The sequence below is a fragment of the Anabas testudineus genome, chromosome 1 (genome assembly GCF_900324465.2).
Source record: "Anabas testudineus chromosome 1, fAnaTes1.2, whole genome shotgun sequence".
Taxonomy (NCBI): Eukaryota; Metazoa; Chordata; class Actinopteri; order Anabantiformes; family Anabantidae; genus Anabas; species Anabas testudineus.
In genome coordinates, this window is record NC_046610.1 from 1,373,248 (window position 1) to 1,401,082 (window position 27,835).

At 42.6% G+C, this 27,835-nt stretch overlaps 2 protein-coding genes across 2 annotated transcripts; one reads left to right on the top strand and one right to left on the bottom strand.

Annotated features, from left to right (window-relative positions):
• Nucleotides 1-3,190: 3,190 nt before the first annotated feature.
• slc22a7a (solute carrier family 22 member 7a) lies at nt 3,191-9,182 on the bottom strand. Its single transcript, XM_026360340.1, has 10 exons — nt 8,835-9,182; nt 7,387-7,490; nt 6,219-6,373; nt 5,878-6,046; nt 5,678-5,798; nt 4,686-4,795; nt 4,399-4,613; nt 4,190-4,298; nt 3,734-3,940; nt 3,191-3,275 (listed from the first exon to the last, which is right to left on the bottom strand). Exons 1-10 carry the CDS (start codon nt 9,180-9,182, stop codon nt 3,191-3,193), a joined length of 1,623 nt encoding a protein of 540 aa, XP_026216125.1.
• Nucleotides 9,183-11,927: 2,745 nt separating this feature from the next.
• Nucleotides 11,928-27,835, top strand: LOC113162117 (heterogeneous nuclear ribonucleoprotein L-like). The gene is made up of 14 exons (XM_026360130.1): nt 11,928-11,949; nt 12,856-13,148; nt 19,574-19,692; nt 22,031-22,268; nt 22,669-22,754; nt 22,980-23,076; nt 23,234-23,306; nt 23,726-23,785; nt 23,873-24,105; nt 24,744-24,865; nt 25,156-25,354; nt 25,484-25,541; nt 25,713-25,811; nt 27,332-27,835. Exons 1-14 carry the CDS (start codon nt 11,943-11,945, stop codon nt 27,385-27,387), a joined length of 1,740 nt encoding a protein of 579 aa, XP_026215915.1. The 5' UTR covers nt 11,928-11,942; the 3' UTR covers nt 27,388-27,835.

Below are 27,835 nucleotides of genomic sequence, written 5' to 3' on the forward strand. Positions count from 1 at the left end.
CTATGTTAGAACAAATCTTTTCATGTAGTGAACATGTCTGTGGAGACATTTGTGTTCGTATTTTAGTCTGTTCGATGGTGAAAATGTGTCAGATGGAATAATCCGTTTTTTCTTCTGTTCATGAGGGTTCCTCAAGAACTGGGCGCAGAATCTTGGACTTAAATCAAACGTTCATAACTTAGAGTTGAGTTGATGCTTTACTAAAAAATCTCTCATTGTCACATGTGACATGACTTGACCAAAAGAACAGTAAAGTATTTCAGGGAGTGAACACAAAGAGAACTGGTTCTTGAAGATATCTAACATCAAGCAGACGTTTCTGTCGTACAACAGATTTTAAGATCTGCCTCTAAAGATGAGTCAGATTGTTGGTAACAGTATTTCTCCTTCATGTTGAAACACGACTGACCCTAATCTGGAAACAGCGTGTGGCATCAAACATTATAGATTCCTGACGGACAGGAAACGTCTGCTGTGATGTTTATGCTGTTTGACTAGAAACTGCCTGATGTAAAGTGTATGTGCAGCACAGCGAGGGGTGGACACGCAGGGACATATCTGCCAGCTGCAGACGTCACTTTGAAGACTTTAGCGAGCGCTTTTTAACTCTGTGACGCTGCCCGGGCTTTTGGAGTGCACCTCAGCAGAATCAAATCACATTGTCTTTATTTTTCTGTTTTCCACAGTGGGACAATAGAGCAGCTCAGGGGGTCCACGTTCAGTGTCCACTGGCCGGTTGTCTGACACCCACAGCACTAACCGACCCTTTGTTCGACCACGTCTCAGCTCGTTAGATCCCACCGAGCCCGAAGGCCGGAACAAATCCAACATGTCATGTGGCCTCAGGGCTGCTCGAACTGTTTCTGTCTGTGAGTTTGAGTGAAGGAGTTTCTGAGCCACGGTCACATATGCAGCCTATATTCAGCTGAGTTCAGCCTTTGTGCAGCGTAAAACTAAATAATTACTGGAACTTTTAAACAGATATCCACCTGAAACATCTACGTCTACAAGACTGATTGTACATGATGCCTTTTACAGTTTCTAGTAGAACAGAAATGAAGTCGTATGAAAATACAAGTCTAGAGATTTACCTTAAAACCGTCTGAAGGAGGAAAAGCTTGAATGAAAGTGAGCAGCTATCCCAAAGCTTTTTCACCCACTGACCTCAATAGTGGAACAATTAGGAGCAAATGATTCGAAGATGAACAAAGGCAGAAAAGTCCAGAAGAAGAAACAAGGTTTTACTGCAGGGTTGAGCTGTCAAATGTCAAAAGTGGGTCTAAGATGAACTTCCTGTATTAAACTGGTTTAAAATAATCATCAGTACAAAGAATAAACGTCTGAACAGCTCGAATTTAACTGGAGCTTTTTAAAAAGACTCTTTGTCTGTATCACTGATGCTCAGTTGCTGTAGTTCTTGTTTGTTGGGTGGAAGTGGGGGGTCGTTAGCAGGACTGCTGCTAATTGACATTCTTGTATTGTGTTGTACAGTGAAACAGTAGCTCACCAACTGACAGTGATGGGAGGGAATGAGGAAGGAGGAAGGGGGTCAGATCCAGCTCAGTTAGGAAGATCTGAAACGCTGACATTTTCCTCCCACAACACCTGCAGGTTAGTTGGTGTCTCGTCCATCTTTACATCACATTTGAGCTCAGCATCATGTATTTAAGGATGTGTGGACCTGTCTGAGGGTTAAGACTTGGTTTTAGGGTACAGGCTAGAGTTAGATTAGGGTTAGAGGGGTCAGCTGTGATAGTTAAGGTTAGGGTAAAGGTCTAAAGAATGCATTGTGCCAATGAGTGGCCTCACAAGTGTATAGAACTATGTGTTGACAGGTCGACTTGTTAATCTCTGCAGGCAACTGTGACGTCACCTTTTCCTCACAATCACCTGCAGAGATGCTCCAGTCGCTCTGCTGATCACTCTGCTCTGATCAATGACTGAGCAATAACAGGCTGAAGGGACCAAAGTAGGTCTACATTTCCAGATAATCCTGCTAACAGTGAGCTAAATTAAATAAAAGAACACACTCTGTGTTGTGAAATAAATACAAAGTCAAACAGCAGGGCTAGAGGACGTGAATTCAGAGCATGGTGTGTTTTATGAAACAGCTGGGATCCAGGTAAATCTCAGCTGGCAACTGTGAGTTTGAGCATCTCACGGCGCCGGCTGAGGTTCACCTGAACGCAGCACCATCACCTGCTATCAGAGAGTTTTAGGGGGAGGCGCCATGAGTTCAGGAGTTATGCTGTTCTGTGTGTTCAGGTAAAGGTGAGTCCACCTCTGTGTCCATCTGTGGAGTCAGAATCACCTGACCAGACCTTTCTGATGTTGATGATACTGCATCAGGAACTGACTGGAGAGCCATGAGAGGCCATCAGTTCCTGATGCACTGCCTTCAGCATTACAACACGCTCCACCTGGTGAGCACGTGAGGAAGGTGGAGGCTTCATCACCAGCCCGCCTCAGATTACTCTGTATATTTGGGTTCATAAATACAACTGTTGGAGCACATCTGCAATTTCACCTGTGTAAACAGATGCCGGTGTTCATATGTTGGTACACGAGTAGTGTCCATCTGCAAAGTGCTGCTTACAACAGGCTTTCTATCAGCTCCTGAGGTGAAGAGCTGGTCACTGAGCAACTTGTTTTAAATCTTATGTTACAGTCATTTAATTCATTTTAAATATGAAAAACTTTGCAGCTTTGTCTTAACACGAACTTCCCCAAAAGGTTGTTAGTTATGTGGAGGTTGAAACAAAGGATTAGGTGATGGATGCATTGAGTTGTTGAGCAGCTTCAGATACATTTTATCATTAGGGACAATAAAATATACTTTGTCAGTAGAAATGTTTTCCAGTCTCTTTCTTTTTTGCTTTTGTTGACATTTTATTTCGTGTTACATGGCACAGATCTCAAAAATTGGAATGTCTATCATCTCACAAAACATTTATTTGCAGGGTCTAATTGTGATCTCAGTACATAATGTCCAACGTTTAGAGACACAGATTGTACTTACAGTCAGTTGATCGACAGATAATTATCAGCAGCAGCTAGTTAAAGGTTTTAAAAACAGTCAATACATCTAAGGTCTAAATTACAATCAAGCACCAGTTTATTGACAGCAGTCCACTGACTCCCCCCTTACTGCAGCATATCCAGCCAGGACCATCAGGAAGAAGGCAGCGGGTCAGTTTTCCTCTGCTGTTGAGTCTTCAGAGTTTTTTTTCCTCAGTTCAATATTTACTTCTCCATCTGAATCCATCTGTCTGTGTCTAAGACAGAAAGAAAACAAGGAACAGTATGAGCTGACAATCCAAATGTTGCACCTGTTCTGCAGCAGCTGTTTTAATTTTACAAACCAGCTTTTAATGCTCAATAACTTAATAATGCTCATGTAAATATCACAGAATCATTGTTAACAGTTTAAAATGCAGAGAATATGTACCACAGGCAAATTACAATATAAGGCACATAATTACACAATTTAACTATAAAAAGTGCAAAAGCTGTGACTGTAAATGGATCTTTAAGGGTTTATAAGTAAACGTACTGGGGTTTAAAGGTTTAAATGAGTTTTTTGGCTTGAATTCCAAACTTATCAACTGTGTATGAGAAAGAAAGTTTCAGGATTAAAAGTCAACTTGTGACCTGCGTCTTTACTTGAAGGCACCGACATCTACTGCTTGAGTGTTTATACGATATCATTAGAGAAGTTTAGACTGGTCTCTACCTTCCCTCCTCAACATCAAGGATGTTTTCAGGCAGACAGATGTTAAGTGTATCTGGGAGCAGGAAAACCAAACAGCCGCTCACAATTCCTGTTCCAGCAAAGATCAGCGGCGGCAGAAGAAGCCAAACGTCCTCCAGCAGCATGAACATCGGAGCCAGGGAGCTCCCCATCCGACAGACACAGGAGGTGTAGCCTAAACCACGCTGCCTGTACAACAACAGGCAAGAGAGAGTTTCAGATTAACACTTGTTATTTAACATTTATTTAATCTGGTAATCTGGTAATCCGTTATTTCAAACTAACTCCTCCTTTACCTGCCACAGCATTAAGATGATGCCTGAACATTAATGTGTCTGTAATAACCTGCTGGTCCAGTTCAGAGGGAATTTCCCTGCGACTGATTGGTGTGTTACAGCCCTAAAGTGGACCCTCATGTTTTGAGGTTTATGGTTTTACCTGAGGATGGTCGGGTAGAGTTCACTGGAGTAGAGGAAGGCTGTGGTGAACGCTGCCTCTGAGAAGCCTTTTGACACCACAGAGATGCACATACGAAGAACAGAATAATCTGAAAGAGGAAATTATTAAAGTTAGGTAACTCGAATCAAATCCACAACTACCTAAACATGGGTCGTCCTCTATACTTGATGAACAATGTTCAATATCACCTAAAGGTATGGCTGCATTTATTCCAATCAGAGCTCCGGTTACGATTAGAAACCAGGCCTGTCCATTCCGCCGACCAATCCAGTTCAGGACGAAGAAGGTGATGATTTTGGCGGGAACTTCGATTAGACCATAGATGAATTGTGTGAGGTACATATCAACACCGAACCCTGAGATCCTGAAGCTGATCCCATAGTACAGGAAGGAAACAGCAAACCTGAAGGCACAGTAGCACCATGAGTTTGATTTTCCAGCATTAATTGGCGTTTTCCAAAAGATGATTCAGTACCAGAATGTTCCGGACACGAGGGTGATCTTCCTCAGCTGAGGTGTTTTGATCAGATCCAGGTAGGAGTGGTTCTTCGCGGCCACCTCAGACACCGTCACCTTCCCCAGATTCTGAAACAAGCAAACTGTCAAACACAGAGACCGCTGCTCATTCAGAGAAGAGCTTGACTGATGAAATTGTAAAGCTGTAACATGAAAAGTGGCATCAAAAGGGTTAGCGTTAGCTGGAGTTTTGTCTGTGTTAAAGTGGGTTAATATGCAGCTGAGTGGGGGGGCTGTCTACTGTCAGGGTGAGTCACCTTGTTATTTATCTCTGTCTGTTGACCTGACTCTGAACCCAATCACCTGAACTGTAAGTCTTGGTCCTGATTGTGGTTTTGGAACTCTGTCTGACCCTGGACTTGCTGAACTTTGCCTCTGGCCCTCCTGCTCCTCTGGCTGCTGATCCGTTATCTTTTGGGTTTGGATGCTGAACTGTTTGCTCTCTGCCTCTGTGATTAGACTTTCACCTGGATTAGTGGAGTTTGGACTGAGGTTTTTCTCATTTTCCCTTTAAGAAGGAGTTTAGGGGAGTTTTGGTTGCTTCACTGTGTGAGTGCTTTCCACTCTGCTCATTTCCAGTCACCATGCGTCAGATGGAGAGGATCCTTGAAGCCGCCATCTTGTCTCCATTGTTCAACCTACCATGTTGTGCTCACCTTGCTCCTGGTCTCCTGCCTCTCAGTACTGATCAAGCTATAAAAGTAAGCTTTAACAAATGTACCTGTTGTCACCTGTTTTCTTCTCCACTTCCTTAAGCTCTGTACCTGTAAGGCTTTACTGTGCTTTAATGTAAAGAGATGGTAACGAAGTTGATTTAAGGCACCTCAAGCTAAATTTATCACTATCCTTTACAACAATTGCCCTCTTAGGGATCCATATCAGACAGCAAATATTAATTCTGACCTAGAGTTACATTACATTACACTAGTCACTGGCTCTGTACAGTTGTACCTTGGTGTTCAGTTTGCTTGAGTCGCTTCTTCCGTTCATCTCGGCGCACTGAACCAGATACTTCTTGGCCTCCTCCACTCTGCCGTTAGCCACCAGCCAGCGGGCCGACTCAGGCAGCCACCTGAACAGACAGACACTTTAAAACATAGACAAAGATACTGACTGTGCAGCATGTGAACTGCTTCTAACGTCCCTCTTACCACCAGGAAACAATGGCTGCAATGCAGGGCATCGTCACCGCCAGCAACAGGTGTCTCCAGTCTCGGATGAAGTAGGCTATCAGGGCCAGGAGCATGTTCCCCACGCTCCATGACAAGCCCATGATGGTACCAGTGAAAGTCCGGTGCTTCACGTCTGTCCACTCGATACCTGAGCAGAAGGTGAGCAACAGATTTCAATCAGCATGAACCATGAGATTTTTTTAATATGACAAAAAGCCACATTTCCACCTCGGATCATAAAGAACAGAACCATAAGACGGTTCTTCTAAAAACAGAACTGTGGCTGGTCCTGACTCAAAGCTATATCACTGAGTTCTTACCAAGGGTCACAAGGATGATTGACAGCCCGCTGAGGGCCGTCCCACAGAGCGATCTAGTGATGGCAAACATGACGTAGGAGGTGGAGAAGGCCGAGGTGACTCCCAGCATGGTAGTCGCTATTAAAGCCAACAGAAGCATCGACTTCCGACCAAACCTGCAACACACATAATTCAATTTAGTCACTGGTCTGAGACCTTCGATCGAACGGGACTTCCTGCACGTGGAAACGTCTCAGCTGCCGTTTGAGATCACGAGAGCTTCCAAAAGTATTTTAAATAGTCAAACAGTCTGTTTAATACAAATATAAGAATAGTTACATGATACGTGTAAAACAAAAAGACATTAGGGAAATATTAAGAGGTCCGTAGTCATGTGGAGACAGAGTTCTGTGTTGTTAATCAATGACTCGGGCTTATTGGATAACATTTAGGCTTTATTCAATATAGAGTCACATGAGGAATCTGGAGTTGATCAGCAGAGCAGCAGCTGACTGTGTCTGAACAAAAGCTCCAAATAAAAGGTGAACCCCAGGGTTCAGAGCCGCTGAGTGTTTTAATGTGATCACACAGCTTTAGTTCATTTGCTGTTTTAAAGTTAATCCTCTTTTTGATACTTGTTAAATTAGTTAGAGGTTTGTTTCCCTTTGTACGCCTGCCATCTAGCCCTAACCCCCCACTCATTCAATAACTGTTTCTTCTGAACATAATCCAGTTTAACAAGTGGTTAACGTTAATGTCTGAGAGACAGGGTGACATGAAATACTCTGGTTAATCACAGGGTCTGCTTTGACTGTTACACATCTCACAAACAAACGTTGTCATTTGGACCGTTTGAACCAGTGGATGATGACCGTTATGATCATAATCAGTAAATCAGCAAAGTAACATTGGAATCATGAGGCGTCGCCACAGAGTTGTTCATGACATGAGTTCATCTCATTGATCGTCAGTTACACACAGTAGTTATTAGAAAATCGGAATAATTAAAAAACACTGGATGATTCAATCCATCTACTTTTGTTTTATAATAACAGAATTATTATGTTTGGGTTTATTACATTTTATGTTTTGTCTGTAACAATAAGAAATTATTCTTAGTAACTAAGTATTTTTAGCTGATGCTGTAGTTTTTTCACTGTTACATTGACGTAGAGATGATATCACTCACTTGTCAGAAAGCTGTCCGAACAGAATAGCTCCAAACATCACCCCAAGGAAGAAGTATGTGGCGAGAGCTTGATTCTGCTTTTTATCAGCACAGACCAGATCCCACTGCAGAGACAGAAGGATTGAAGCACAGTCTGTGGGACACCTGTCTCACTCATTTACCATCCTGCACTCACAAACTTAAAGTAAACTGATTTACAACAATAAATGAGGATCAGATGACAACAAGAGGAAATGCTGGTACCGAACGTGTTCAGCATTTATTTTTTGATGTGTACTGTGTTTGAATCTGAGACAAAAGTTTGGTTTTCATCTTTTATTTAATGCTGTTCACACAGATATATTAAAAATATGGAACATGTGAGTGACAGGTGTCTCTGACCCTGGTGTATCCTGTAAGACTGTTTGTCCAAACGATAACTAGCCCCTAAGTTACAGCTCTTATTTTTACATCGTATCGTATCTAAAATCCATTTTAGATTCAACAGGGAGGGAGAAACAATCATTCGCATTGAACAAGCACTAGACATAGACAGAACACCTGGTTAGACTTTGTAATGTCCTGAAAAAGAACTGAGCAACATGCACAGAACCATCATTCAAAGAAAACAGTTGATGGCAGAAACATAAGGGCAACGATATCACAGTTCACCATTTGACTAAGACTTCATAAGCACAGAGGCCAGGACACTGGACGAGATGAGAAGCCCTCATCAGCAGAAAGCGTCTGAGTCCAGTACAGGACGCAGAGCTACTAAAGTTCTGGAAGTTTTATGGGCTGATGTGACAAAGAATAACTGTGGAGGAGGAAAGTTCTGCTCATGATCCAAACCAAAATCCATATGTGAAGCATGGAGGTGGTAACAAGTAGTCACGGGCTGCTTCTGGAACAGGCTCAGAAACATGTCGTCTGACCAACAGTGTAGTTGACAGCAATTAGCAAAGTAGGGAGGTGTAGTCGAATACATGAACAGGAAACAAAGTGACCTTAGCATCCCAGCACTTTCTGAGGGGCTGGACAAGATGTCACCTTCAATGGAACAGGGTTGTGATGTTAGACTTTAAAAACTGGATCTGGACTGGATCCTTTTTCAGAATAACAAATGAAGAGGTTTGAGATTTTTGTCCTTTTCCAACTGTATGTTACCATTAATAAACAAACCGTCCCAGAACAAGACTAATACAAATACAGCACAACTGAAGGGAAGTGATTTCCTTCATCACTTCTGTACAGTCTCTGTACCGGCAGTGAGCAGGAATTCAGCCTTTTCTTTCACATAATCTCATTTCTGTCTCCAGGACCTCTAAATCCAGTCAGATGTTTGACATGTGCAGGCAGCAGCAGAAAGTTCCTGAGTAAATATATTTTTTACTTAATAATTTTGGAGCCACTTCATCATTTCGGATTAAAAACTTTGGTTAATGCAGTTTTCATTTTGACTCTCTTACCTCGGTAGCTGTTGTGGAGCTAAACTGGGATTGGTCGTAGGTCCAGCCATGTGGACAAGGTGCAGTACCATTTCTCTGGTTGAAGTCCAAGGTCAGTGGGGGGTCATAAATCCTGCAGGAGCTGAAGGAGCCGTCATCCTGACGGGGGATCCACAGGGCTAGCTCCTCTGGGTTGGGGTTTTCCTCCAGGCTCCTGATGGCGCAGTGGTGAGGAGGAGTGGCAGAGATGAAGTTGTGCAGAAGGAAGTGTAAGGGGAGGATGGCACGGGGGAGGCACAGGATGAACAGGAGCAGGAGTTGGAACTTGGAGAAGCCACCAACAGTGTCCAGGATCTCCTCAAACCTCATGGTGATGAGCTGGAAGAGCTGCGGTCCAACAGGGGAATCATCCACAGTCCTCTCGTCCTCTAAGGTTTCTCCGTGTGAGTCTCAGTCTGCGGCTTCAGAGAATCAGCTCTTTGTAATGTGAGCGTCAACACGGTGAGAGGGAGGTGCTTGGTGTGAGGATAAATGATTTCTTGGTGTGTTGGATCGGTCAGGCTGGTGTCACACATGGCAGATGGAGAAATGTGACGGACAGCGTTTGACCTCCTCAAACGACAGTCCGGCTTGTGAAGGAGGTCACTGAGTCATAAAGCAGGTTTTGTTTGAGTTTACGTCCTGCTGGATTTCTCTGAGGATACGTTCAGACTGACTGATGCTGCCTCCTTCAGCCACTCGTTCAGGGACAATTTCACATGTGGTTAAAGAATTAGTGTCTTTGCTTTAGTTGGTCTAGCTTCTCTTTATGTGCATTTCATTTAATAACCATCAAATCATGTTGTTAAATGCAGAACTACCTGGTTTAACCTGTTACCTGTGATTACCCACTTTTTACAGAGCTGGAAAGTTACTAATAAATCATTTACCAGAGTTTATCGTGATCTTCATCAGTCTGCAGTGTGGTTTTATTTCATTTCAGATATCAAACTAATCCAGGAGCAGAAAACATAAATGTGTCGTCACTTCCTGTATCTGTTACTGATCAACGTTACAACCTCTGCCGGCTTCATGTTTTCATGTGTGTGTCTGAGTCAAATTCAACACTCTAATAAATCAAACCGGTATTTTTACCGTGCATAATATTTTATGGTAATATGGTGTTTACATCTGAATTGATTTTGTGGATTTCTCAGCAGTCACAGGTCGCTGCTGTGTTATTACTCGTTACCTGATAGAAGTTAAATAAAGTTAAAACTTCAAGAATCCAACAAGTCTCTGTGTCCTGTGACATCTTCAGTCTGCAGGCCACACTCTCATCCAGCTGAGGGACTCGTCATCCCCAAGACTCGGATTCATATGCAGCACTGCTTCATGTTGAAATACTGTCCCAGGTTTTACTGTGGATGTCGCACGTTGGTGTCTAATTTACATTATTTTATGTTTTTAGCTTTGACATTGAAATTTTTTTGCTCATGTACCAAGACTTTCCTTTTTTCGTGTATTGTGATTTTTAGAAAAAGGTTTAAGGGCAAGACATTTCAGAGAGTTGCAGGTACTTTTATTTTATTTCTACTTTATTTTTTGACATGAACACTGAGGCAACACATAAAAATGGACAGGTGTTATTTTCTCTGCACAGGTGAAATGTTCTTAATGCTGAAAACAACGGGTGGCTAATGACATACTTTATTGATCCTCTAAGAAACTTTATTGATCCTCTAAGAAACTTTATTGATCCTCTTGAAGAAACTGTTGTTGACAGCTGCAGTAGATGATAGCACTACTGTGGGGTGTCGGTGTCACTGCACCCCCAGTGCAGAGAAAGTTGTAGAAGAGTTCTGTTTTCAGCCACTGAGTTGAAAAGTTTAACCTGGGATCTATTGAGATGAGTTGAGGGGACCACAAGACGCCGTTCACTGGCAGAGCGCAGTGATCGAGAGGGACTGTAGACCAGGACGAGGGAGTTCAGGTACTGGTGCTGTTGAGTTGACCACTTTGAAAAGTAAGCTGTCAGGAGTTTGAACCTGATGCAGCAGCTTCACGAAGCCACTGCAGAGATCTGAACAGTGGTGTAACGTGTCTTCTTAAAGACGTGCTGCTGCATTTTGGATCCTCTGGAGGTTTGATGGTGCAGCTGGTGACACGGTCAGTAAGAAACTGCAGGAGTCAGCACCAGATATGACCAGAGACTGAACAATGAGTAGTGTTGTATAGTCTGAAAGGTAAAGTCTGATCTGTGTGATGTTGAAAAGAGCAAATCTGCACGATGTGGAGACATCAGTAAAGTACAGATCAGTTGATCATCAATGATCACCCATAGGTTTCAGTACAACTTTGAGGTTAAAGTACACGACAGTACTACTCAGTATTAATATGAATTAACATTTTATGTTAATTTGACAGGTCAACAGAAAGAGAAATACAAGTAATTTTACTTGCTGCGATAGCTAAAGCAGTCGCTGTCCAGATGTCACGATGAAAACTGAAACTATGCTGATCCATGTTAATGTCATGTTAAAGGAAGATGGAGTTTAATTAAGGAAAATCAAGGAAATTAACATGTTGTTGTTGTTGTTGCTAAATTGCAGTGAAACATGAAAAACGTGAGATCAATAAAATGTCAAATAGACTCTCAAAATGTTTTCAGTGTCTAAAAAGAAGAATTTCACTTTAAATCACATTGAAATCGAAAATCCAAAGATTGTTTATTGTCACGATGCTTCACTCTGTTGAAGAAAAAAAGCTCCAACCTTCAGAAGCCAAGTTTGTGCCACACTGTGCTGAAAATAAGAAAGATGATTGAGTGGCGTTTACATCTGTAATGTCAAATAATAATTATACTAATATAGGATATTAAAGGCCTGAGTAGTGGGCTCCTAGTATTCATTACTGTGTGATGTTCACTGTTATTCTGTCACAGATTTCAAAAGAATCACACAAACATATTAAAACTGTCTCCAGCTCTACTGAAAAAGGAAATAAGGAAATGAAAGAACTGATCCATCCTGAAGAATCCTTCGTCCACCAAAGGAGCTAAAGCATGAAAAGCTCTTCAAATAAGATGTCTCCCTCACTTCAGTCGGCTGTTTCCTGTGACAGGATGAATCTGGTGCATCTCTTCAGACTATGACAGGTGTGCTGCTGCTGTGGTTACCTGACCTCCATGTAGAGGAAACACCTGGAGAGAGAAACAGACAACACTCACTAGAGCACAAAATGTGGATTAATCCGCTACTGAAAATAGTCCCTGGTTTGATGACAGTGAAGTTAAAGTTAAGTCTGTGACGAACTTTTAAAGATTCATGTCTCAGTAGGAACCACCGGGTCTGTAGAGAGAGCAGGGAAGAGAGAGAAGTTCAGAGACAAGCTGACGTGTTCCTGGTTCAGATCTTCATGTAGATAAAGACAGAAACACAGTGGTTGAGTTGTTCTGACCAGGAGTTTCTCCTGTTTCTCCTTAAGGTGGCGCTAGAGGAAAGGTCGTGAGGTCGTTCAAACCAAAATGGAGTGATCAGCAGATTTTAGGATGATCTGAGCAGTAGCTGGGGTTAGGGTTAGAAAAGTACAACCTGTACTAAAGTACATGTTTAAGCCACTTATTTTCTATAAGTAGAATCAATATTAAATATTATTTATTTATATTTATTACATTTATAACTTATGTTCATAGTACGAAATTGTATTTTTATTTTATGAAAAAGAAAAACCAGACTGTCCAACAATATATGAAGTAAAAGGTGTGTTTGTATCTAATACTGCTAATACTGTATATTGATGGTTATGTTGTTTATCAGATACTGTTTGTTTAAGTGTTTAAAGTGTTTTATCACATTTCTGGGACCACTTCAGGAACCTGGAGCTTTGCGGATATGTTTTTTATTCTGTAAATATATTAATACTAACTTTATATAGAATAATAATGCAAAGACATATACAAAACAAATACATGTGAAATTTAATTTATTGAATGGAAAACAAAGCTGGGTGATAAATATTGTGACGGAGTGAGACGTCTCTCTGTTTTTTCTCATCTTTGAAGCCGAGTGTGTCCTCAGAGAGACGAGAGGAGACGAGAGGAGACGAGCAGCTCGGGCAGGTGTCGTCGTCTCTTCCTCTCTGAACATCTTAATCCGAGAATCCACCGACTCTCCTGTGATGGAGGACGGAGCAGCGGGAGGAGAAGGCTACCATCGGCCGGCCAAGCGGCTCCGCATCGGGGAGGATGCCCGCGGAGAGGAGCTGGAGGACGGGGAGGAGGAGCAGGAGTCCACCGGTGAGGAGGCAGCGGGGAGCGGAGGCACCGAGACGAGGAACCGGGGACAAGGTGCAAAGGTGGGGAACAGCTTTCTCAGTCCTGCTGCCTGGTCCTGGTCCTGGTCCTGGTCCGGGTCCTGGTCCTGGTCCGGGTCCAGGTCCAGGTCCAGGTCCGGGTCCAAACTTAAAACCGAGAGAATCCTTTTTACAAATCAAGCATTTGCTGCGTCTGTGTCTTTACTGAGTGTAGATTCAACCAAACGAGCAGAAAATCTGATTAAATATATATGAAATTAGAAAATCATGGAGAGAATCACTCACACCTTTTATTGTTATTATCATATAAACCTTGTGCAGAAAAACAGGCTCCTCACTGAGTTGTTCATAGAAATCAGATCTATAATCTTCAGTCATCAGTCAAACGAGCTGTTTGTTGGAGAACATCCATCAACTCTCTGCTGAACTTCCTGAGAAATAAAAGCAGCTCTTCCTCCACACGTACTAAAACTGTGGAGGTCTTTGAGGACGGCCTGTGGTCTCTGGAGGAGGATTTCGTGGTCCTTGAGGTGCTTCTCACACTCTTGCATTTGGGTTTTTAGAAGATTCAAGAGGCTTGAAGACCCAAAGACCCGTTTTGGAACAGGTTCCTGTTTCTTTAGGAGGCTGCAGAGTTGTGAACTGTCAGTACGTTTGATGCTGGTTGTAAACTCTGGGGGTGAAGCAGTGAGACTCTCAAAGAGCCACTACAACGTACAAGGAACAGACAGAGAACCCGGAGATTTTGGTTTCACTTTGGTTCTCTCTAAAGTTGACGCTGTGCCCTCTCTTGTTGCTTGGTTTGTTTCCCGTGTCTGCTCTGTGATACAATATGGCGTCTGTGAGGTTCCAACACTGAAAGGAAGCGCTGCACTCAGTGGGACACGAGGCCATCTGTTCACCTTGTCTACCTAACCCTAACCATGTCAGCAGGAGATTCTGTTAGTGCTCGGGTTTGTTCAAACCGAATCCTGCAGCCTGATCAGAGACGAGTCAGAACAATGAGTCTCTGTGGAAGTTCTTGTGTTTGAAGCTTCCTTTAACGGGTTCATCCACATGATTTTACATATCTGGTTAAAGATGCACACGCTTAATGACGTTACATCAGTCCAGTGTTTGAAAGCTTTAGCTTGTCTTCAGATTTCACGTTTGAACCAGGAGAAGGATAGAAGGATAGTCAGCCCTCGTCAGTGGGGGTTGTTTTCATCCGGACGACCCTACTGGACTCTCTCGACTACCTTAGCTCAGAGATTCATGCCTTCTACTGCAGCTCTGTTAAAGCTGTGGAGCAGCATGTCGTTACACATGTCGTTCGACTCGTACGTTCATACTGAAGAGAACGTAGGAGTCGCAGTTTATCATTTGTGAGCTACATATGCAGCCTCCACAGCTGCTGCGAGTCACTAATGCTGACAACATGCATTGAGACACGTGTGTATACTGAAACATCTGCAACATGTTTTATCTGATCTTATCTCTATCAAAACATCTATTGGCTGTAACGTCCCTAACTGATCTCTAATTTCTCTGAAATGAGACCGTAATCTTTTTCTATTGGTGAAGCTGTTTTTGGACCGGCCTCTTCCTTGTACCTCTCACTGCAACCAGCTTCATTATTTAAACATCTTGTTTTTTAATTAGTCTTCTCTATGAAGGGGCTAAGTGCTCAGAAACGAGACTGAGAGACCAGTTAAAGTTTGGCTCGTGTGTTTCTATAATTCAATCAGATCAAATTCGTGTCAGAGTTGCTGTTCTGTGAACAGCCTCCTCCTGATTTCCAGGCTCTATAAGCGGTGATTCACTCACCTGCTGAGCTGCAGTGGATTATATTTAGACTGACGCGGTGTTGATGTGGAGCTTTCTCCCGACTTCTGCCGACTTCAAAGCACCTTTGATCTCCTGGTTTTCATCATTAGAATTGGGAGAAAAGATCAAACACAAATCAGCAGTCATGAAGTAAAACTGACCAGAGTCCAGAGTCCGTCAGTAAGAGGACTGATGCAGGAAACCAGTCTGAGAAACAGTGAACAGATGCATCAGATCCATTCATCTGTTAAGACTCTGGTCTAAACATGACGCAGAATCATCCCTGATCCATCCATCCACTGTCCTTAAACATCAGTACTTCACCAGATCGTAAATCCATCCAATGAAATTCAAATCAATCAAACAAATCCTCAGTCCATTCAGAATTTAGATGACTATAAAGTGGGACTTAAACGTTAGTAACATTTACATTTTTAAATATGACATAAACATTATTAGATTTTTTAAGACACAATAGAAGGAACCCAGTTAAACCTGTCAGGAAACATATTAGACTTATAACTTAAAATTATCTGATCTTAAGTATTTGTAGCAGGTAATGGAATGATGAGCAGGTTTGGAGAAGTGAGTCATGACTCAGGAGCCTGCAAAAGGAGGTCACGGTGTCGTACAGGCTGCTGTAGGTCATACAACAAACAAGAGTCGGTGATGTTGCTGCAACGACCGACCACATTGTCTCAATTTTGCATTTGCAGAATGTCACTCGGTGTCCTTTTTGAAAAGTTACCAGCATCCCAGTTGGGGGGGGGTTATCACGCTGCTGCTGCTGCCAACACACAGGCTGCTGATGTGCATTTGCTAGTTTTGTACATTTGTGATTCTACATATTATTTGAGTGGCTAAAGCATTAAATGTGTTAGCAGAATTCATGCATGAACAGTCAGTGTTGAGGAGCTGCACTCTGGGCTGTAGGTGATGAGGTTTATAAATGATGTAGCATCCTGCCTCATTAGCAACACTAAAAGCTCGTTAGCTCTGCAGCTGACCCAGCTAATGTTTACAGTGCAGCATCAGGGAAGAAGAAGCAGAGGAAGGTGGTGACGAAGATGAAGGCAGCGGGAGGTCAGTAAGAGGGAGGAGGAATATAAGCTGAGCTATAATAATGCAGCAGTCTGACAGGAAGGAAGCAACATGCCACTGTACGCTCAGCCTCAAGCTCGGCCACACACACTAAATAAAGACAGTCGTACACATGCACCCAAATAAGTGGAGGCTCAGTCACCATGGCAACGAGTCATGTGAGCTCAAGAGAAACAAGAGGTGGAGGAGGTTGTCACACAGATAACGACGAGGAACTGTGATAATCATGTCAGCACAATCTGAACCCATTGTGTCTGTGTATTCGATTGTTGACTCGGTGACTGTATCAGTTCCACCTCTCCTCCTCCTCAACGTCATCGCTGTTTCAACCACTTGCCTCCCGCTTTGTTGCTATAGTAACCAAGCCAAGTCGAATGTGCGCCCGTCCGTACAGTTGACGGTGTGTAAAAATATTTCTGACTTCACCTGTGGTTTCTGATATGACATGTTGAAGGTTAAAGTTACCGCTCATGTTGTCTCAGTGGAAAATGTGACATGACCCCCACAGCTCAGGCCCCAGACGTAGTGCATGCAAGTAAGCAAAGCTAAATGACACCAAACATAGCAATGGCTGTGCCATCTTAATGTGAACTCCAGACTTCCTGTTCACCTGTTATCTCAACACATTCAGTCCATTTTCACAGCTCTGTCAATATAGAAACGGTGACATCACTTCTGCTTTTCATTAAGCCCCCGTGAGAGTCGACCTTTGTTACGTTAAAGGTTTTGCAGCTGTCATACATACGTTATGCATTAGAGAGATTTCTCCATAGACTACAAATAATTCCATCAATGTATTTTTGCCCAACCTGTATCAGTAACCGGCCTATGTGGTGTGTGCAGGCCACACACCTGGTTTCTAGGAAGAATCCGCAGTGTTTTCAGTTGCGTTCTTGTCTGACTCACTAAATGCTGTAAATATGCATCAGGTCTCCTCCACCACAGACTGCAGCTTTTCCTTGCAGCTAGATTTTTCAAATCACACACTGCAAAACACAAAACAGGAAACTGATCTTGCATAGATCATGTTTGGGGCCTTAAGGCCAGTTTGTGGTTTACACTTACCCTCCAACTTATGTGTACTTGCACAACAGATGCCTTTGCATTCATACATGGACATGGACGTTTGTTAGCAAGCAACAGCAAGAAGTAGAGCTTCTTTGTTTGATGGATTTGGCTGAACATCATCAAAAAGTGACACTTTTAACTTTCTCTGGGAAGGTGCCACGATGAGCCCAGAGAGCAGAGAGCGCTTGTTCCTGAAGTCGTTTGTCTCTTAAAGGGAGCCATAATCAGCAGAACAGAAATTCAAAATTCAGTCTCTGTGGTTGTTTTTCAGAACTCCTTATTCATTGAAATCTATCAGTGTCATCGCATCGCTCTCAGGTTTAAAGTGTCAGATGGGAAAAGCTGTGAGCTGAGTCACCTTCAATTTAGGGCGATTAAACTGTAGCAAAGGATTTACAGACTTTTTTTCAACTCTCAGCCAAAACGAAGTTGGAATATCTTCTTGAAGGCAGGTTTCTGAGAGGAAGACTGCCGACATGATTTAGCGCGTGGCTGATAATGTCAGTACAAAATCTGTTTTATTTAAAGACCTTAAATAAAGATGCAGAGTTGAACTGAAACACTACACACAGTACACTACAGACGGCCTGTGCGGATGCCTGGAAACCAGATTATGGGTTGTTGGATGGACTGATCTTTGGATCAGACACCCGTGATCCTCTCAGGATAAATTCTAATAACTTTGGTGACTTTTCTGACGGAACCATCATCAGGTCAGCAGTGAGGCAGAACTACAATCTGCAATTAGGATGAGCTGAACGTGAGGTAATGAGAAACATGTTGTTGATGTGTTGGACAGAAGCGTTGAGTCAGATGTAGAGATCAGACTCTCTAGAGGTCATTACCTCACTCCGCTGGCTGACGAGATTAGCGCACGTTTCCTGCAAGCGTTGGCAAAAAAAGCAGAAAAAAAAATCAACCTGCTGCAGAAAAAAGGTCAGGCTGCACAAAAGTTTGCTCAACCTCTTCCTGAGAAAGACAGTAAACATCTTATTGTCGTCTCTCTCTCACTGTGAGAACATTTCCCGACTCTGTTTTTTTCTCTCTCATTGATCTCTTCTGATATTCTGCACAGAGCAACACATGTTTAGTCACCTCTGCAAAATCTGCAATGTTTCATCTTATCGTCATCCAGTTTCCTTTGACTTTGACCCAAACATCCTGCAGAAGGCTCAAGTTTAAGACAACTGTACTAATTCATCTTTCCCAACAGAGGATAATGCATTTTACTGTTAAAGTCACTGAGGCTGAGGGTGGACGGTCTGAGGTACCAATGACAAAATACAGACATTCACAATTGACTTCAGCAAAAAGAGAAGTATTAACACCAGCGTGTACTAAAAGTAAAGCAAATGTATTAGAATAGAAGCTGAAAGTACCATGAAATGGAAAATAAATGACAAGTAACTCAGTATCCAGATACTTTGGTCCACTGGGACCAAGTTAAATGAAACTATGAGAAAATCAGGACGTGACAGACATTATTTCTGGTGAGTGGAGCTTTATTTGTTTCAGGAACTGGTTTGTTGACGAGCAACTGCACAGTGATGATGTAAAGTTGATAGTTGAGACAGAGGGAGGGGGTCTCTCTGTGTTTCTCACGTTTTTCTGATCACTATCTCACTTCCTGGCCTGGCTGCTTTGATCTGCATGACAGTGTGTGTGTGTGTGAGCACCAGAGGCCAGATCTAGACCCGTGCACTGACAGCAACATGTGTGATGCCACGTGTTTGCATCTCATTTCTTAAACCCTGCGTACACTTGCACATTTTAAAACGTCTGCTCACATTTGAAGTCAGAGTTACTCAGAAATAGAAACACACTGAACATTGGTCGCGTCATTTTGGGCATGTGAGAGTGTTAAAGTGGTAAAATGCTGCATTTCCAGAGAAAGTCGACGTTTCTGGACCAGTTCTGTTTCAGTTCAGTCGACGACAGACACACAGCTGATTTTTACTTCTACACTGGATGAAGTACTCACATCCTGTACTGTATAAATACTGTACTACACTTATTGATTGGTTTGTAAAACTAGAAAGAAAATAGCAACAAATCCCCATCACAGTTCCCCAGAACTCTCATGTCTTCAGATGTCTGTTTTATCCATTGTTCCGTTTACTGAGACCTGGAGCTCTGTCGGCTGAGATGCTGCTCACACGTCACTGAAACAGATCATCAAAGAGATGAAGTTTCTGGAAACTTTAAACTAAATAAGAAAGGTAATCAGCAGCTAACGTTAGCTCTGAAGCCAACGCTGTGTCACAAACGGACCAGATCCAGCTGGTTCTGAGTCTCTAAATGATCCAACGGCCACATTGAGACGGGTTAATGCAGGTTTCAGATAAGAAAACCAGATCCAGGAGTGTTCCACATTATTATATATATAATATTTTACAAGGTGTTCTTCAAACTACAGCTGGTGCTTTTAAAAGGTGTGACAAACGTTACCACGCATGATGTTCATAGTCCAAACTGTTCTCTTCACCCTGCAGGACGGCGTGGAGAACAGTCACTGCATCCCCCCGTCCCCGGTCGTCCACGTCAGAGGTCTGTGTGACGCCGTGGTGGAGGCCGACCTGGTGGAGGCGCTCGACAAGTTTGGCAGCATCTGGTAACACTTCACCTTTAGATACTATCCGGGGTTGTGTCTTAGGACCACATGAGGGGAGACTCGAAATAATAGGGTTAAAATTTAGAGCAGCACAAGAAATAAAGAGTCGAGCATCCAAGTGTCAGAACAAAGAGCAAACACATTTTAGCAATTTAAACAAAACCAAGTTCCTTCATCTTAAAAATCCAGTTTGTATGTATTTTAAAAACCTACTGATTTAGTTCAATGAAACCTCAGCTCTGCAGAAGTCGTTTGCAAATGTGTGAATTTGAATCAGATGCAGTAAAAAAACTGAAAAAGGTGTTTGTCTGATTCAGATTCAAAGAAAAAAACAAGAACACAAGAAAAAGTGTTTCACCAGGTCAACTCACCTCAGAGGTGCAGCTGCAGCAGGGTTTGTTATCTCTGCCAAAGGGAACTAACAGAAAAGAAGAAAGAAACGCAGTTCGAGCGGTGATGTCTTCGCTTTGTGCCTCCATCGTCCTGTAACTGCAGTATCAGAGACGACCTCTGTCACAGATAAAGGTTGAAGCGGTTTATATTGAGAGGTGTGTGGAAAATGTGCTCTCACAGTGGACGGGGGGTTAAGGGGGGTTAAGCAACAGTGTTAGTTATCAGTGTGTGTGTAAGTGGCTCAAACCTATATAAACGTATCTGCAGCTGGTTATTTAAATTTATCCTGTGTGTGTTTCTGCTGTTCGTCAGAACAACCTGATTCTGATGTCAGGAAAAGCCTCGGTGACTCAACCTGCAGCTCTTTTAGTTTTACAGCTTTTCCCAAGTGTTGAAACACAAACTGAAAAAGAGTTCAACTAAGATAACACGGCATCAAAACCATGTTCCCTCTGATACACAGCTGTCACACACACTCATGTCGAATGTGTGAGGCCATGTTACGTATTCAGATACGTACGAGTGGAAATACGTTTCCGTTTGCTGGTTTCTGTGAAGTTTCCATTTTTAATCCTGAAATCGTATTTAACCTACTTCATGTAAAAACCCTGTTTTACCTGTTAAGTAAAAGCAGTGCAGAGTAAATGTTTAGAAGTGTAAAAGACAATGAATAAATGCTATGAAACAGATCAGCAGATCACTCTGCCCCTGATCCTTTGACGGCCATGACATGACATGCGTATGTTGCATTTCAGAGTCAGTGTTTCCTGGTGAATGTAGAAACTACACCAGTGGTTTTATTTGAATGTTTCATAGTTTGGAGTCATACTGTTGATACGTGAACCTGAAGTTTTCAGGACTTTGTGTAGAGAAAAGGGAAAAGCCGTAGTCTCACAGCACTCAGTTAACAACGTGTCTGTGCACGAATTTGGCTCATTGTGTTCGAACAGATGATTAAGACACAACACATGGAGTTAAACACATGGAGTTAAACACATGGAGTTAAACACATGAGTTAAACACATGAGTTAAACACATGGAGTTAAACACATGGAGTTAAACACATGAGTTAAACACATGGAGTTAAACATCTTTGTTCATGTAGATCATCATGGCATCCTGTCATGTCACATGCCAAAGTGTCCTTGGGCAAGATACTGAACCCCAAGTTACGCCCGGTGAGTCAGGTCAGCTGTGTGTGTGTGTGTGTGTGTGTGTGTGTGTGTGTGTGTGTGTGTGTGTGTTGCTGCCATGTTGTCCACTGAAACCAGTTATTACTGAGATCGTCACAGCCAGTTGCTGCTGTTACAGTTACAGCTTCTAAAAGGTCCAGAAAACATTTAGAAATAATGATAACATGTTAAAGAACACTTATAAAGAGTGTGTGTTTATTTTAAAAGGCAGCAGGTTCCTGTGAGCTGGACGCTGTCTTCATGTGATGTTGTGATCAGTATTTAGAAAGGTGACTCCTAATGTAATGAGTTTAAATAAAAAGCTGTGTCTATGGAAACTGGGTTATAAAAAAACTGTCCACTAAAACAACGGATGAATAACATGATGAGAAAGCAGAAAGAAAATATGTCTGATACAGTAAATCAAGTTGTTTCTTGGTCACTAGAATATTTTTGCAATAAAGCAAAGAAATTGTTGAAGTGGTCTCCTCAGATGGACGCTGCAGGTTTCAATATTGTATTCGATAGATTAATACATCACCAAAGACAGAGACGCTGTACTCTCCTGTAGCCAGGAGTTAAACTGGCATTGATGTCAGTGACTGACTTTGTTGAACTAGATTCTCATCAGACCACAGCATTAGCTGAGAATTAATCCTCTATAACTTATGTTCTATAAATTAACTCTATAAATTGAGCAGCATCTTGAACCTGATCTGAGGCCCAGGCCTCCCTCCAGCCTCGACTCCCACCTCCTCCTGCTCTGTCTGCAGCTACGTGATGATGATGCCATTTAAGCGTCAGGCCCTGGTGGAGTTCGACAGCGTGGAGAGCGCTGAGCGCTGCGTGTCCTGCGGCGCCCGGGAGCCCGTCTACATCGCCGAGCAGCAGGCCTTCTTCAACTTCTCCACCAGCCAGAGGATCACCAGACCCACCAATGCCGACGACCCCACCAGCAGAAACAAGGTTCTGCTGCTGTCCATCCAGAACCCGCTGTACCCCATCACCACCGTGAGTACATCAGAACACACTACATCTACTCTACCCCCACCCAAAAACTACTACTAATACTACTATTAGTACTACTCCATCGATCTTTTACCCAGCCTGCTGTATTTTCTTATTTCTCACTGTCATTTAAGAAACATCTAAGGTTTAACCCTTTCATGCACAGAGGTCTGAACTGTTTATTTCATAGCTTCACACAGTTTCATTTTCTGCTGGTTTGTCAAAGATAAGATTTAATAATTCAATAAAATTTCTGTTGTATTGTTTGTTTCATGCCTAGAGAGGAATAAAAACACCTTCACTGAGGTTTTCAGAATTCAGGCATGAAAGGTTTAAGGGGCCCAGTCTGTCACTGTCATCATGTTGTCTCCTCTGTCGTCTCCTCTGTCGTCTCCTCTCTCAGGACGTGTTGTACACCGTCTGTAACCCCATTGGCAACGTCAGTCGCATCGTCATCTTCAAACGCAACGGGATCCAGGCCATGGTGGAATATCCTGACTGTAGTAGTAGCTGTAGAGCTGCAGTTTAGAGATGAATGGTTGCTGCTGTTAATTCAACATGATTATGAAAACAGGATTTCACTGGTTTTGATTAGACCAGATCAGGTTTAGATTCACTAGAGCTGACAGTGACCCCCCTCGGGGGCTGGGCTCGTCTTGTTTTCTCCTCTAATCGTCCTGATCGTGATGATTCATCCTTAACGAGCTCGTTAACGTTTGAGTCAGTGGAGGACGCTCAAAAGGCCAAACTGGCTCTGAACGGAGCAGACATCTACGCCGGCTGCTGCACGCTCAAGATCGAGTACGCTCGGGTAAACACACGAACACACACGAACAGTAAATACACATGAGAACACACGCTGCTGTCGACAAACACACACTCACACGCATGCACACATACACACACTCACCCTCATGCCCACGCACACACACCCACCCAGAGGTGCTGTGCTCTGTCGCCCCCTGCAGCCCAACAGACTGAACGTCGTCCGCAATGACAACACCAGCTGGGATTACACCAAACCCTTCCTCCTGCACCGAGGTAGGACACCACCCTTAAACACCACAATCAATGCACTCTGTTATTGGCTGTTAACGGTGTTAGTGACTGTCTGATTGATTGGAGCTGAGCCACCTCTGGTCCCACTCACACGTTACTGAACACGCTCAGAATCAGAACTGTGTTCATTGTGAAGTAGGTTTTCACAGGCGGGAAGTCAGTGTGGTGCCCTGTCCAAGGCAGCGACCCCTTCTTCTGGGTAGTTCCTTGGTTTAGGTGGAGCAGGGTAGAGCTCAGTAGTCCACAGTGTGTAGCTCCTTGTGCAGTTGAGGGTAGATTTTATTATCACCTCCCACTGTTCTGTCCTTATTTAAGCCAACTCGAACCTTCACACCACACTTCACTGTGTCGTCTCTCACTTGGCTCAGGTTTGTGTGTGTGTGTGTGTGTGTGTGTTTCAGAGCGGGGGAAGGGGAGGCAGCGTCAGGCCATCCTGGGAGAGCACCCCTCAAACGGCTACGGTACTGTGTCTCTTCCAGATGTTTTATTGACCTCTGACAGTTCTTCAGTCTGTCTGACCACAGAGGCCCGTGTGTGTTTCCCTGCAGGCCCACACTGCCCCCTGCTGCCTCTGCCTGCTAACAGCAGGTACCGGAGGAGTAGTGAGGAGGTGAAGAACCCCATATCCTACCCGCTGCTCCTCCCTAAGACCTCTTCATCTTCTTCCTTCATGAGTCACCAAGCGTCCAGCTCTGTTGCCATGGTGAGCGGCCTCCATCCCAACGAGATGAACTGCAGCCGCATCTTCAACCTCTTCTGTCTTTACGGGAACGTGGAGAAGGTACGATTCCCCTCCTGACCTCAGGGAGACGGGGTCAAACGTTTCTCCCTGTGTATCGTCTATGCTTTTACCTGCTGGTCCATGTAACTCTATATAATCTATCTGTCTATAACCATCTACGACTATTTCACTAAGACAGGTAAAACAACTGAAAACTTAAATTATAACCCACTAATTTTATAAAATAGTAATTGTTTCATAACTTGGATGAAATTGCAACCAAATAGGACAAAATACATTTTAGATTTTGATTCAATTACCTGGTAATTTGGCCACGATATAGATGAAATTACAGGATGTGACACAAGTTTGACATTTTCATATATTTACTTAGAAACTATTAAGACAATAATTCACCAAATTACTGAAAATGTGCTGAGAACAACACATTTACTAAAAAATGGACCTGCAGTAATTCACTTTTCACTTAATTGGATGAAATATTATATTAATAGTTCAGTAAATCAGAGGTAATGACATTTACATAAAGTCAAAATTTGTTTTACACACTGTTATTCTATCAAAATTTACAGTAGTTGGTTGAAATTGTCTTTACAGTGTGGATCAGTTACTGGGTAAATATGTAATTAGCCGGCTGTATTATTTATTAGGAGTTCTGATTCTGGTTGTGTTCGCAGGTGAAGTTCATGAAGAGCGTTCCCGGCACAGCGTTGGTGGAGATGGGTGATGAGTATGCTGTGGACCGAGCCGTGACTCATCTCAATAGCATCAAGGTGTTTGGCAAAAAACTCAATGTCTGGTGAGTGTTGATGCAACATTTAACTCTAAAACAACATTCGGTGGTTAGCTGGGTTAAACCTCTGAGTCATTTATACTAAATGCATACAATCCAAAACTCAACTCATAAAAACGTTCTTAAATTAAAACCTATATATTATTATTATTATTATTATTATTATTGTGTGAACGTCAGGAGGCATGTTCACATTCAAACTGCTATAGATAACCACTACTTGTCTCCCTGCCTTTGTTTCTATCCTGCTCACTCTTCGGCGTCTACCTGTTCGTCCGTCCGTTCCTCGCCATCAGCGTGTCCAAGCAGCAGGCGGTGATTCCCAGTCAGATGTTCGAGCTGGCCGACGGCAGCAGCAGTTACCAGGACTTCAGTCTGACCAGGAACAACCGCTTCAGCAACGCACAGAGCAGCAGGAACATCATCCAGCCGCCCGCCACCATCCTGCACTTCTACAACGCTCCACCCACTCTGACCGAACACCAGCTGCACAAGGTGAAGTCACATCTGCATAAGTTGGAGGGAGTAAATTATACTGTAAATATATATAAATAATTCATCTTAATCAGCTAAGTTAATGCAGTTGTCAACCTCACTCTGACCTCCTCTCCTTCTCACCTGCAGCTCTGTGCTGAGCACAGTGTTCCCGCCTTCACCAAGTTCAAGGTCTTTGATGCCAAACGTAAGTTTGATCACACAGGTGTCAACACCCGTCATTTACATTAATACTTTGGTATTTACTTCTCCGTGCAGTCCTTCGGTGTTGTCACAACAGATGTTTTGACATATTTCAACTCGGACATCTTTTTCCTTTTCTTCCTCGTGTCCCTCGTCCTCCTTTTCGTCACTGCAGCCAGCTCAAAGACTCTGTCTGGTCTGCTGGAGTTTGACAGTAAAACAGAAGCTGTGGAGGCTCTGACCGTCCTCAACCATCATCAGATCAGGACACCCAGTGAGTACTCAGCTCTGAGAGAACCGTAGCTCCTGTTTACAGGAACCGCTCCACTGGTACACGGGCACGCTGTCGTCTGACATGTTAAAGATGGGATATTCCTCATCTCCTTCCCTTAGTAAACAATGATAATAATCATAAAATAAATAAAATAATAATAATTTCTTACTTTTACTTGAAATAATTAGTAACTATTTAAAGTAGATTTGCAAGTAAAGAAAAAGTGATGTATAAATCAAACCAACACTGATGTTAAACACTACACCCCATATGTCAAAGTCAAGGCCCGCGGGCCACATCCGGCCCGGCGTGTAATTATATCCGGCCCGCGAGATCATTTCTATATTATTGTTATTAATGGCGATATGAAGCGCTGGTAACACAATAAACTACAGATCCCATAATGCAGCGCTTCAGCTGCCTTGCCGAACACATTCTACGTTAATCAAGTCTAGTTTATGATGCTGCAACTTATTATGAATCTGGTCCTCAGGATGCCAAGTAATGTTGAACCAGATTGTTACAACGCTGTTCACAAATACGCACTTTGCTGATAAACTGAGTTCTCACGGAGCTTTGGTGACTTTGACGAACAAGAAAATAATTTTGCCGTCGATGTGGAAACTTCACCTGTGCAGATTCAGATGGAGCTGATTGAAAAAAATGTCTCAGCTCCGTCCACATGAGGCTCGAACCTTGTTTATGTTTGGTAGCACAAATCTTAGTGAGAAGCTCTTCTCAGTGATGAAGTCTAACAAAACAGCACACAGGAGTCGTCTCACTGGTGAGAACCTACAGTCCATCCTGAGAATCTCCACAACACAGAACCTCACAACAAATATAAACGAACTTGTTGACAACAAAAGATGCAGCTCTGATAGAATGACTGAAGAGCAAAGACTGAAGGATTTGATTTGTTATTGCTGAAAAGCACAAATTTTATTTATATTTCCAGGTTTTGTTATCCAGCATGTTCACATTTTGAATTAGTATAATTTTGACAGGATATATTGGAGAGTAAAATCTTTTGGGATATTTAAAATTTAAGTTTATTTTTTATATAAAATGACATAAGATTAAAGAAATTTGAATGTTTGTTCTTTTAATGTTTACTTTATTTCTAACTTGTATAATTTAGACAGGATATATTTTTATAGAAAGCAAAATAGTATAAGTTATTTAAGGTTTATGTTAAAAAAAGTTAAGTTTTAAAAGTTTTAGTGCGCTCAATAAATGTTGATCCTGTTCGGCCTGCGACCTAAAGTGTGTTTTGGATTTTGGCCCCCTGTGCAATTGAGTTTGACACCCCTGCACTACACAGTACAGTACATGTTAGAATAATATCATCTGACACGACACGTCACATAAAACTATTTGAGTTGATCCTAAATCATCATTAATCATCATAATCATTATCAGATTATTATCATTTTTAATGATAATAATCTGACAGGATGTGTGTTTTCACCACTTACGCATCACAATTAACTTAAGAAAACTGTTCTCTCTCTGACCTGCAGACAGCTCCAGCCTCTACACCCTCAAACTCTGCTTCTCCACCTCCTCCCATCTGTGACCCTGAAACATGGCGGTGGCCCCCACACCCCCCACTCCTCCAGGATGGACCAAAGAGGGAGTTTTGTCATTCCACAAGATAAAAGAGATGGACAGAAGATTTCCGTTTGGGATGATTTCTGCATGTCTACGAGACATTTAGAGGATGAGAAGCACCTTAATGACAACACTGAACTGAATGAATGAAACCAGAGACAGATTTAGATTTTACTTGACTGACGCCAGCAACCTGAGATGAAATCCTCTGTTTTCTTCAAAGCACATCGTTCAGAAATCATCAATAAACTTTATTCTCCCTTTTATATCCGGATGTTAACTATTAAGAAACAACATTTTAGAAGGTGAAGCTTCAGGAGGGAAACAGAGAGATTGAACTATCCTAAAATGTTTTTACCTTTTCATTGTGCCATTTTCTATTTGTTTGGATTGACAACGTATTTACAACACAT

Bases quoted from the DNA above. Each gene is read 5' to 3' on its own strand.
- slc22a7a (XM_026360340.1), bottom strand. From the start codon at position 9,182: ATGAGGTTTGAGGAGATCCTGGACACTGTTGGTGGCTTCTCCAAGTTC. The intron at 4,796-5,677 runs GTACAACTGTAC...TGCTTGTTTCAG, and splicing joins CAAGCAAACTGAACACCAAG to AATCTGGGGAAGGTGACGGT. The intron at 3,276-3,733 runs GTAGAGACCAGT...TTTCTGTCTTAG, and splicing joins CTTGATGTTGAGGAGGGAAG to ACACAGACAGATGGATTCAG.
- LOC113162117 (XM_026360130.1), top strand. The intron at 22,755-22,979 runs ATATCCTGACTG...GAGCTCGTTAAC, and splicing joins GGGATCCAGGCCATGGTGGA to GTTTGAGTCAGTGGAGGACG. The intron at 23,786-23,872 runs GTACTGTGTCTC...GTTTCCCTGCAG, and splicing joins GCACCCCTCAAACGGCTACG to GCCCACACTGCCCCCTGCTG.